Below are 12,016 nucleotides of genomic sequence, written 5' to 3'. Positions count from 1 at the left end.
AGTAGGTAGGTGGGTGAGTGTGGGTTGGGATACGAGAGAGGGGGGAATGTAACTTCATTCTCTCTCTCTCTCTCTCTCTCTTTCTCTCTCTCAATCATATGTAGGGGATAGGCAGATTCTTGAGTGTGGGTTGGGATCAGAAAGAAAAAGCAGCGTCATCAACTTGCATTCCCCCCCCTCCTCCTCCTCCTCTCTCTCTCTCTCTCTCTCTCTCTCTCCAGGTTCAACCCCCTGCTTGCTTCAACACTCGCTTTCCTGGTAACACAGACTTTATAAACATTACTTATCCTTCACTCATTCTTCCCAGGATCTCATTCCCTTCCCCTCCCCTTTCCCCCTGACTCTCCCTTCCCCTTCCTCTTTCCTTTCCCCCTCCCCCTCACCCTCCCCTAGCTCACTTGACCCCTTCAGTCCGGAAACGTATTCTATAATTTATTCATGATACCAGTGGACGTTTTTTTTTAGTCAGTTTATTAAAAGCCTCTGATGAAGGTTTTGATGAAGGCTGTATCTTCCTGAACTTAATCGTCTGGAATTAGCTATAGAAGTAAATAAATAAAAAATGAATAAATATAGGCAGGCAGATAGATAGATGGAAAGATAGATAGATTTACAGTGGCAGCTGCAAGAGTGAAGGCAAAGGTATATACTGTACAAGAAATATTCTAGTAAATGGCACAGCAGAGTTTATGAATACGGGCAAATGCATATACAAGAAATCTTATTCACAGCTTAAGCTTAGGAGGGTATATTCACGACATAAGTTTAATAAAGTTTGTAAATATGACTAAGCTTAGTTTATTTATGACTCAAGCTAAGAACAGTCTGTAAACATGACTAACGTTAGGAGAGATTCACGACTCCTGTTTAGAAAAGTTTGCAAATATACGTAAACCTAGAAGAATTTACCGGTTAAGCTTAGAAGTTTGTAAATATGACTAAGCTTAGGAAGTTGATTCACGACTTACACTTTGAAAAGTTACCCAATATCATCTCTGTCCTGGAATACATCCCTCGATTGAACATGAACCTTTACATTAGCACTAGGGGAATAAACACCACTGGTACAATCAACAATCATATATACATACATACGTGTACATACACATACCACGAAAGATGATAAGGAAAAATTATCTGACTCTGAAGAGACTGAGTGTTAATGGTTTAGGGTTTAAATTTCGTACATTGAACCTGTAAATCATGTTTACGAATTGTCATGTATATATTTTATTTTCTGTTTCAGATCCAAATCGAAATGGATATTGGAAAGCTCAAAATCAAGCTACGTGCTGTAACTGACTTTCTGAAAAGAGAGAGAGAGAGAGAGAGAGAGAGAGAGAGAGAGAGAGACACTTGCGGAAAATCACACTAGCACTGTCAACGTGTACCAGTCTCCAATATATTCCATAGTTAAGAAGTGGTCTGAAGAACTCCGTCGTTGCAGGAAGTTAACAAAGATAACCTCAGGTCATCGATATATATATATATATATATATATATATATATATATATATATATATATATATATATATATATATATAACCTTGGTGTACATTATTGGCACTTCAACACTAAAACATTTGCAGCAAAAACTCAAATCTAGGGTCAGGCTTTGAACTTTTTGATCACCCCTCATGTGTGTGTGTGTGTGTGTGTGTGTGTCGTCAGATCACTAGGTAATGAAGGCAAATTCCTTGTGAGGGAGAAGCATAGCAACACTTGGATTTACATGAGTAGGCCTATGCTTTGCTATTTCTGACCTCGGTATAAGCCATCGAAAATTGCAAAATGTCTTTTAACCTCAAAAAAAAAAAAAAAAAGTAAGAAATCTACATCTTAAGAAAGTGCATAATTATAAGCATGAATAATTTTTCAGAGTAAATTTACGGTGCCCGAGTTTTGTAATAATCGTGTCCTTCAACAATTATTAGACTATATACATACAGAGCTACAATTCAATAAAATACTTAAAAACAAACTTATTTTCTTCCTAACGTCTGTTAGAATAATAAAGCTTCAAACATTTTGACGTTACTAGAGTGCAAAATAGGTAAGCGATATAGCAACATCGGTGTGGCTTACCAAGTAGAATGAACTAAATTATATGTGGCACCAGTTCACTTAAAATGTCAAGGAGTAAATATCAGACAGGTTATAAAAATATATAAATATTGCAATCCTTCACAAAGCTTCATGGGACGAATAAACTTTGCGACGGTACTGCGCTATTTTTTTGCCATGGTTTTGTTATTGTCCAAAGCATTGTTACCAGATCTTCACAACATTGGTGTTTATGTTCTAGTGTAAGAAATAAACAAAGTGTCATAGATATGGGTTGGAACATTATAGATTTAGTAAATAGAGCATTTATTTCCCTTAATTATAATTCGCTATGAAGACTGAGGTGCAAAATGGACATCGAATAGCTCAATGACTGTGTCTGACGTGGCATCAGTGCGGAAGCAGCTGTGAGAACAAGTGTCAGTGTTGTGGGAGGATAGTGGCAGCCGATAACACATCATGTATAGCCGGGAGTTGCTAGTTTACTTACTCCATTAACTACAAATATTGGTAAGATTGTAAGTGTATTCTGAGTGTCAGCTCACTTGGTAGGTTTTGGATTTTATCTACTACAGAATACCTAACGGTAAACCAAATGCACTAATGTAGGCTACGAGACCGAGGTACTGATAATGTCAAAAGTTATCGCACAGAGATCATTATTGTTAGCTTTGTTATGCATGAACTGTCCTTTTTTTGGAAAGGTAAAGTGCCCTAGTTATTAACATTTAGCCTGCGTTATCCATGGTGTGAGAATAAACCAGGGACAAATTTTTGTACTTTGGTTTTCATCATGTAACCAGCTCATCCTGCCACCAAACTTATAAGTACCATTTCATTTGCAAATTTCCCAATAAAGAATAAGTTTATGACCCATTGGGTGAGGGTAGATTCTTACGTTGTCCAGTCAAAGAATTTGTGGTGCCCAAGTTCACAGTGTGTCCAGCCACAGAATTTCTGGTGCCCAAATGCAGTGATTCCTGGCACAGAATTTCGAGTGCCCAAATTCCCAGTGTATTTTTCCAATGTTTATCACAAGGCATAAATAACACAAAGAATATAAAAGACATTCTCAGATTAAAAGGCTTTTTCAGGTTGGTTATTAATTCTGTAGTCCAGGGAAGTCTGAGGCTTAAATTAGTTTGCCGATGTTAATCATGTAGCATTAAAGAAAATATAATGAGAAAGTTTGGACAGAAAGGGCCTAAAGAGTGGCTGGATACTTTAGAGTATTAGTATTTCTGCTGCAAAGCAATTTAATTCAGCTGAGAAAGCAGTTTCAGCAACTAATCCAGAGTATCATGAGGATGCTTTCAGTGGAGTATGGAGACAGCAGAGAAACTGAATTTTTTGTGGCTTTGTGCCTAATGGCTATATTGTAGGTGGAATGGTAGACTTTATAGCACCATTTTTAAAAATGATTTTATTGGGCTTATTACACTTTCATAATGGAATCTCTTTTACAATTATTTTTCTATTTTAATTCATCATTTGCCTCCCCAACATACAAGAAGATCAGAAGCTGTAGGAGGCTGATGCCACATAGAAAGTTATCTGAGGAAGAGGTACTGCAAAGTCTCTCGTGTCACCAAGACCACGACCACAAGTCTCTCCAGGCACACTAAATTTGTGTTTTTTCCACACCCGACAGAAGTCACGCTGTTATAATGAGGATCCGTCGCAACCTACTGTGGTGGCTGAAGACGGGATTGGTGCTGGTGGTGTTCCTGGCCGGGACTTATCTCACCGTCCGCCAAGCCCAATATGATGCTAAGGAGTCAGATATCAGTATGCGAGAGGCCAAGCCTGAGCCAGAGAAGCAGATCCAGGAGAAGCCTGTTAAAGTTCAAGAGCCAGTAATACCAGTAAAGAGTAAGTTTGATTTTTAGTGTTTTGCAGATGAACAGGTACATGGAAATATGGTACAATACCTTATGTTGATTATGAACTTCTATTTATTTATTTATATATTTAGTTTTTGTATGTCCCTGTCCATTATATAGTACAGAACATACTTGTATCTTGAGTAAGGATGTCATTTATTTTGCCATACCTGTATTGAATGAATTGTAAGTTCCATGTATGGCAAGCAACTGCAGCTATGTAGTTAAAACTTGAATGTGTAACTACTGTGTACTATTCCAAGAGAATATGTACAGGACACTGTATATAAATCCAGGATTCTATCAGTTTCAGTACTTCATCATTAATTACTTCAAAAGAGTAGCAACCAAAAGATGTAAGTACGGTACTGCACAAGGGTTGGAATTGGAACCTACTGTTAGAGCCATTCGAAACAATACATAAATCCTTGTCAGAAGTCAGTTTATTTTTCCAGTTTTTTGGCAATGGAGGCCACATTGAATAACAGATAATTTTTCTTCTAAAGTTCCATTGGCTGACAGTAAAGCTGATTGTGGGTTTCCCATACCTGGTAATTTACTGTATCAGATATTTGGAAAAAGTTGATAATTTGGAATACATCACTGACTTTTATCAAGGACTGCCATTGCCATACTGATGACATTCATTTTTATTAACTACTATAAATTACAATTTTAGGTAAACTACCAGCAGCAGAAGGCTATAGAGACTGGAATGACTATGCTCAGCTGGCAGCAGAGGAAAAACAGATTGGACCAGGGGAGAAGGGTCAGGCCTACTACCTGCCTGCCAAGTTCCAGGCTGAGAAGGACCAACTTTACAAGGTTAATGGATTCAATGCAAGGGCCTCAGATGATATTGCACTTAACAGATCCCTCCATGATCTTAGACATCCTAAGTACGTATAATACTGTATTCTATTTACTGTTCTCATAATTCCAAATTGCGACATTGCAGTACCAGTTGCCGGCTGTGTTTGGACACAACTTCCTGTTTGCCACTTACATGCATTTTTGTGTATTCATTTGAGGTATTAAAATTTATGAGGCAAACAAGAGTGATAGTTTTGTATTTTGAATAGGCTAGGTTGCTGTATGGTTCATTTTTCACTGTGAGAAGGGAATTTAACAAATAAGAAGGGCATGATGAACAAGCATGCTGTGTTTATGGCTTAAGTTTATGAGTGAGGAATATACAGAAGTTTATGAACATGCAGTTTTGTTTATAACCATGTGGAGTTTTATGACATTTTTGAGGGTTTTACATGTAATATCGCGGTATATATATTGTGAAGAAAGATTACATAGTCATTTTTGCTCTTGTATTTATACCTGTGTATTGCAATGCACTGTAATTATGTGTATATGAAGTACTTCATTCAATCATTCATTGCCAGACGCCATGTATCCCAAACAGGGTGGCCAAGGGCTTAGAGTTAATTGTTTTACAGGGAGTGGCACTAATCCTCCACCAACCCCACTTGACACGTAGGGAGGACGTTATGCCAACAGCATCTGGTGTTCCCAGGCAGTCACCCATCCAAGTACTAACCAGACCCAACGTTGCTTGATCATATGAAATGAAGAAATGAGAGAGCATGGAGATGAGCACCAACTGCTGTACGGGGCATGACCATAAAAAATTAACGAACCATTGCAATAAGAGTATCAGTGATGGATTATATAAATGGAAGAGTTGGAGTGGGTCCTGAGAATGAGGTATTGGATTATTGTGGTGTGCCTGGGGAAAATGCGGATGGCAGATGGACTGGTTTAACCAAGCATTCCACTATTCCATTCACATTTATGCTGATAGTGGGTGAGAGTAGTTTCAGACACTGTTAATATTCATATATTGTACTTAATGAATCTGTCCTTGCAGATGCAAAGAAAAGGTGTACCTAGCCCAGCTGCCACGTGCATCAGTGGTGGTTCCATTCCACAATGAGCATTGGACTACTCTCCTCCGCACAGCTGTGTCTGTTGTAAATCGCTCCCCTGATGAGTTGCTGCTTGAAGTTATCCTGGTTGATGATGCCAGCACGAAGGGTCTGTTTGCATGTCAGGTTCTTTCAGTTGGGTCTGCTTTACTGTTTTGCCCCTTAGTATTTCTTATTGATACTCATTATGGCAGCAGTTTCCATTTGCTGAGAGTGGAAGAAAATGCTGGACACTGTATTTTTGTTGATTATCATATTATATTCTGTATATCCCTGTGACATCCTATTAGACCTACTGATGTTACAAGTGGACATTTGATATAGGAAAATTTCTTAGTATGTCACCAGCACCCTGAATCTGTAACTTTATGCCAGGTCAGTGGTTCGTCACTTTGGAGTGTGAGTAATTGCCATGGGGGGGCATGAGGATCCAGAGGGAAAGTAATGAATGACATCAAATAAGAGTGTATACAGTAATTGTAAAACAAAAAATGTTTGATTTATATTAATTCTTTAACATACTTTTGCATACTGGTACCTTTGAAGCGTAGTTGTCTTGGCACCTTTGTGGCAAGTATTTTTTTTTTTTTTCATTGTCTGTTGCCCAGCCACTTCTCTGCTTCCACTCTCCATGTTATGGCAGTCTTGAGAGAATGATTGTTTTAGAGTTTTTCTGTAATTTTTACAGACACGTTTTTTTTCAGGCTTTCTGAAGGACAAATTGGATGACTATGTGCGTAAGAACCTGCCCAAAGTAAAGGTGGTGCATTTGAAGAAACGATCAGGCCTCATCCGTGCTCGACTTGCAGGGGCAAAGGTAGCAAAAGGAGATGTCCTCATATTTCTCGACTCTCATACTGAGTGCACCACCAACTGGCTACCACCTTTGCTAGGTAAGTTAACCATATCACTTCCAAGTAACAAAAGTGAGGGTGAATTCCCTGAACTAGGACCAGTGGACCATATAGCTCTGCAGGGGAAGGATCTCTCCTTGCCCTGCAGAGCTATATGATTCACTGGTCCTAGCTCGGGGAATTCACCCTCACTTTTTTTAATTATACGTTGCTAGTTAGCACTGATGAATATAATTTTATGTAATTTTTGTAGTGCACTGAAGAAAGAAAAAATTGTGAGGAAGAGTATCATATTTAGTAATTCACAAAGAAAACTGGCAGGAGAGAATATATAGATAAACCAGAGATATGGTGAAATAAAGAGAAGCTCAGCTGAACTGAATAGGTTGGTACACACCTTTCCGGAGCAGCCACAGAGGTTTTGGTATAATTCTGCAACCCTAGGTGTTATAGCACATACAAGGTGCTTGAGAATTAATGTTATTTAGATCAGATTAGTTCTCCAGCCCTTCTTCAAGGCTGTCTGCTTTGTCAGCCCTACAATTAATCAGCCAAGCTTCAATTAGGTAGCATAAGGTGTTAAATACCTCTCTTTTTGTCTATGTGTTGCAGTAGAATATCAATTACGTTCTTTCCCTTGTCCGTCAGAGTTCATTCCTTTCATTAAATCTTTGTTAACTCTTATGGAGGTTGAGAGATTCATATTTCGGGAGATTTATTGATACCCTGTATCTTATTTCAGAACCAATTCAGAAGGATTACCGCACCTGTGTGTGCCCATTCATTGATGTCATAGATTTTGAAACATTTGCCTACCGAGCTCAAGATGAGGGTGCCCGTGGAGCATTTGACTGGGAACTGTTCTATAAGCGCCTCCCACTTTTGGAGGAAGACAAAAAGAACATGCCTGAGCCTTTCAAGTTAGTACTGTATAGTGGAAATTTTTGTGTGTGTGGGTGTGGGTGTGAAATGTTGGATATATGTATTAGGCTAACTAGATTGTTATTACAGCCAGGGAATTACATTAGCAATATATCAAGACTGAACAGACTCTTTGTTGGTATTGTTTAGTAAATATAGATGATTAAAGTAAAAATTACCACATTAATGGCCTGACTTCCCCCCCATATAACTCGCACGAGTGCTGTAGCTGCGAGAGGCTTGCATGAAAGAGGTTTAGTGCCCATTCTAACATACAGGTGTGAGAGAGACTATGGTGTGGCATGAACATGAAAGTTCATGAGTAAGATGGAAAGTAAGGAATTAGTGAGTGTGGACATCATAGTTGAAGGGAGTGTGCTGTTTATGTTGAGAGAATGGATGTCAATAGAGTTGTGAAAATGCTATACCTGAGTGAGTGCAAAGGGGATAGAAGGCATGTTAGGCTAAGAAGGTAGATAGATGTGGCAAATAAGTTTGTGAGAAAGAGGTATGGAAGCTGTTGAGGCCAAGGAAGTGACAAGAGAGTGATCTGGCTTGGTGAATTTTCTGCTGAGGAGTGTATGGCAAAGTTTTGGCACCCTTTTTTAATTTGACAGTCATCAAATTGACATTGTCTAGTAAATGAGTCTGAAGCAATATGTTTCCCCTTCCCCATCAGGTGGAGCCAGGATTCTGGAGGCTTGAATGGTAAATGAATTGGAGTGTGACCCATTCAACTGGCCAAACTTTGTTTAGTGTTTCATCATCATCACCATCATCTAATCATGTGTTGCCTCATGAGGAGTGCAGGAGCCCAGGGCTAAGCAAGTTGGTCCTAACATTTATGATGAGAGTCACCATCCACCCACTCGATATAGTGCTGCTCTCGGGTGACTTCCCTTTCCTCTCTTCCTTCCTTCTTTCCTTCTGTCCTCTTCTATCTTTTTTCCATCATTGTTTCCTCTTCCTAATGCCTACAGGTGACTCTACACTCCCTCTTCTGTCTTTGTTTCCTTCATTCTTTCCTCTTTATTCAGCCTTTGGGTGACTTTACACTGAGTGACAAGCCAAATGGTTTCCTGTACCCCAGGAAACCATTGACTATGCTAGGTGGTAACCATATAACCAGATTATCACGCCTGGTGGTTTAGTGGGCAATTAAGGCACTCCAATCGGATTGAGCCTGTGCAGGTTTATATCCAAGGTGAGGTTGGGGTTTATTGCTCACATAATGCCACTCAGGGATGAGTGAGACTGGTCACTCTCATCTTAAATGTCAGGACCAACTTGCCTAGCCCCAGGCTCCAACGCTCCTCGTGGGGCAACACGGATTAGATGATGATGATGATGTGACCAGCCTCACTCATCCCTGAGGGGCATTACATGAGCAATAAATCCCAACCACCCCGTGGACATAAACCTGCACAAGCTCAATCCGATTGGAGTGCCATGATTACCCACTAAACAACAAGGCACCATAATTTGGTTAAATGTTTACAACCCAGCATAGTGAATGGTTTCCTGGTGTACAGGAAACCATTTGGCATGTCACTCAGTGTAGTGTCACCCACAGAGAGAAGGAAGAGGAAAGAAAAAAAGAAGAGGAAGGAAGGAAAGAAGGAAGGAAGAGAGGAAAGGGCAGTCGTCTGAGAGCAGCTGTACATTGAGTGTGTGGATGGTGAATGCCCCCACCTCATATTCATTCTAGCTGTCTGGACCCTACCTTACCCCATCCTGTCGTGGGAAAGGAAGTTTGGAAGATGATTATGATGATGATGATGTCTCCTTATATTATGCTGTAGGAAATAATGAAAATTGGCAAGTACGTTGCTGTGTGAAAGTGTTAAATGTTTCATGTTGTAAAATGATTCATGTGTATTTACATTTACAGAAGCCCAGTAATGGCTGGTGGTCTGTTTGCCATCAGTAGCAAATTCTTCTGGGAGCTAGGTGGTTATGACCCTGGCCTGGACATCTGGGGTGGTGAGCAGTATGAACTGTCATTCAAGGTACTGTCATACTTTACTCATGTATCTAGTATTCGTGATAGGCTTAAGTAGTGTTACATACATACATATGGAGGAAAGATTTAGGACGTGGAGAGATGGTATGGGGCACAAGGGCTTAAGAGTAAATGCAGATAAAACAAAAAGTGATGATATCTTGAGTTGGTGGCAGTACTCTCAAAGAAGAGGGAGAGTGGCCATGTGCAGTTTGCCACAAGGGTATGGGAAGTAATTCCATCTTGTGCCATGTTTGTGATAAGTGGGTGCATCAAAGATGTAGTGGTTTTAGAGATAGACTGCGAAATAATTGTGATTTTATTTGTGCGGTGTGTTGAGGAGGGCAATTGGAGATTGTCAGGCATGAAAAGATTGAACTTGCTGGTGAGTCTCTTGAGTGTGTGGAAGAGTTTTGTTTTTTGGGAGACATGTGCTGGAGGTGAGGCTGGAGCTAACTCTGTGGCTAGGGTGAGGAGTGGTTGGAAGAAGTTTAAGGAGCTGTTGCCTTTCCTGATATTGAGAGGGCTCTCCCTCTGTTCTAAGGGATCTTTGTATGCGGCATGTGTTAGGAGTGTAGTGCTGTATGGTAGTGAGACCTGGGCTGTAAAGGAAGAGGATATTTGCAGGCTCAAACATGCAGAAATGACAGTGATTAGGTGGATGTGCAGTGCGTCCCTGAGTGCAAGGCCTGGGGGGGCTAGGTTTACAGTGGAAGAGTTGAGAGGTAGGATGGTACTGGAGTGTATTGGTGTTGTGATAAAGAGAGGTAGATTGAGGTGGTTTGGGCATGTGGAGAGGATGGGGGGGATGATAATTGGGTGCAGACAGTGAGAAGCTGTGAAAGTAGGGGTGGGGTTGCGAGGGGTAGACCAAAGTAGACCTGGGACGAGATCATTAAGTGTGACCTCAGGGTTAAGGGACTGAACAGGGAGGCTGCCAGAGATCAAGCAGCTTGGAGAGCCGCCATTAGGTGACCAAGGCTGATGCATGCAAGCATGTTGGAGCCTTAAAAAATGAAACGATACATCCTCTAATCCTGTATTGCCCCATGAGGAGCATAGGAGCCCAGGGGTAGGCAAGTTGTTCCTGACATTTAAGATGAGAGTGACTGGCCTCACTCATTCCTGAGTGGCATTACGTGAGCAACAAACCCCAACCACCCCTTGGATATAAACCTATTCAGGCTCCATCCAGCTGGAGCACCTTAATTACCCATTAAACCACTGGGTGTCATAGTTTGGTTATATGGTTACCACCTAGCATAGTAAATGGTTTCCTGGTGTACAGGAACATTTGCATGTTACATAATTGTTCTGACCTAACTGTATTTTGACGGGATTATGACAGGCTCGTAACATCGTGTATTCTGTTTTGTACATTTGGCAGCCAGTTCCAAGAGTCGGTTGTTCTCATCAGTTCAGATATTTTCAGACCAGGTGATTGCCCATCTGGTCCAGTTTTGTATGACAGGAATGGGTTTAGAAAAAATGCGAAAAAAAAAAAAAGATGAAATGGAAGATTCGTAACAAATGGAAGAGAAATAAAGGGCAAATGGAAAAGAACAGTAGAGCATATTTAGATGGTTTGGTTATATAGAGAGAATGAATGTAGATAGGATGGTGAAAAATATACTGTATCCTGTGAGTGAGGTTGAAGGGTGAGAAGAAGTGTGGAAGGCCAAGATGAAGATGGCTTGATATGGTAAATGGATGTGTGAGAAAGCAGCTATGAAGCTGAGGGAGTGAATAAATTGACAAATGATAGATATGGGTGAATGAAACTTGTAGTTATGGAGTACAAATGGAACAGGTGATGATATGGAATTCGATAGAGTGGCTGTGTTTGAATTGAAAAACCAGTAATAAGAAAAAAATATTGTGTGGATAGCTTTGGCTAGTGAAGTGGAACCAAAATTTGAGGGTTTCAATGATGTGTGAAAGATTGTCATGGTCACTTCACAAGGCACTCTGTTAGTAGTTCTCTCTCTTTCATACTCTCTTTCCAGTACTGTATTTAGATATGACCCACTCCCCATTTTGCAAGAAATAGGCTGATGAAGAATGATGTTGAGGTCTGTTCAGGCAACTCTTAGTCCATTCACCTGAGCTTTGATCTATTCCAGTCATTCTAGTTCATGTGTGCCATGTGAGGACGTGTTTTCCAGTGTTTGGCATCCATCATTACAAAGTCAGTATCAAGGTATTGGAAGCTAAAATGGCAGCAGTAATATCAAATCCCATTTTGCTTTGCACTGAAGGAATGGAATTCGCGAGTTGTGCGGGTACCATACCTGTAATTTTATTTTATGTAAGGTTTTATCAGCATATTATAATGTATATTATACTATAAGC

The 12,016-nt window shown here is 40.2% G+C and overlaps 1 protein-coding gene across 1 annotated transcript in view; it reads left to right on the top strand.

The window, feature by feature from the left end:
* The first annotated feature begins 2,498 nt into the window (after positions 1 to 2,498).
* The window catches only part of LOC145406874 (putative polypeptide N-acetylgalactosaminyltransferase 10), a 12,901-nt gene continuing 3,383 nt past the window's right edge, over positions 2,499 to 12,016 (top strand). Inside the window, exons 1-7 of the mRNA XM_080277989.1 lie at positions 2,499 to 2,574; positions 3,716 to 3,936; positions 4,627 to 4,846; positions 5,830 to 5,996; positions 6,592 to 6,780; positions 7,484 to 7,661; positions 9,554 to 9,671. Of these exons, the coding sequence (XP_080134115.1) occupies positions 3,732 to 3,936; positions 4,627 to 4,846; positions 5,830 to 5,996; positions 6,592 to 6,780; positions 7,484 to 7,661; positions 9,554 to 9,671 (1,077 nt within the window). The 5' untranslated portion in view covers positions 2,499 to 2,574; positions 3,716 to 3,731. The remainder of the gene's footprint in view (positions 2,575 to 3,715; positions 3,937 to 4,626; positions 4,847 to 5,829; positions 5,997 to 6,591; positions 6,781 to 7,483; positions 7,662 to 9,553; positions 9,672 to 12,016) is intronic.

This window comes from Coenobita brevimanus, chromosome 71, assembly GCF_032717465.1.
Source record: "Coenobita brevimanus isolate Jiangsu-jjx chromosome 71, ASM3271746v2, whole genome shotgun sequence".
NCBI classification, from domain to species: domain Eukaryota; kingdom Metazoa; phylum Arthropoda; class Malacostraca; order Decapoda; family Coenobitidae; genus Coenobita; species Coenobita brevimanus.
The sequence above is the reverse complement of the archived record's forward strand: the minus strand, read 5'-3'. Positions and strand labels throughout refer to the sequence as shown.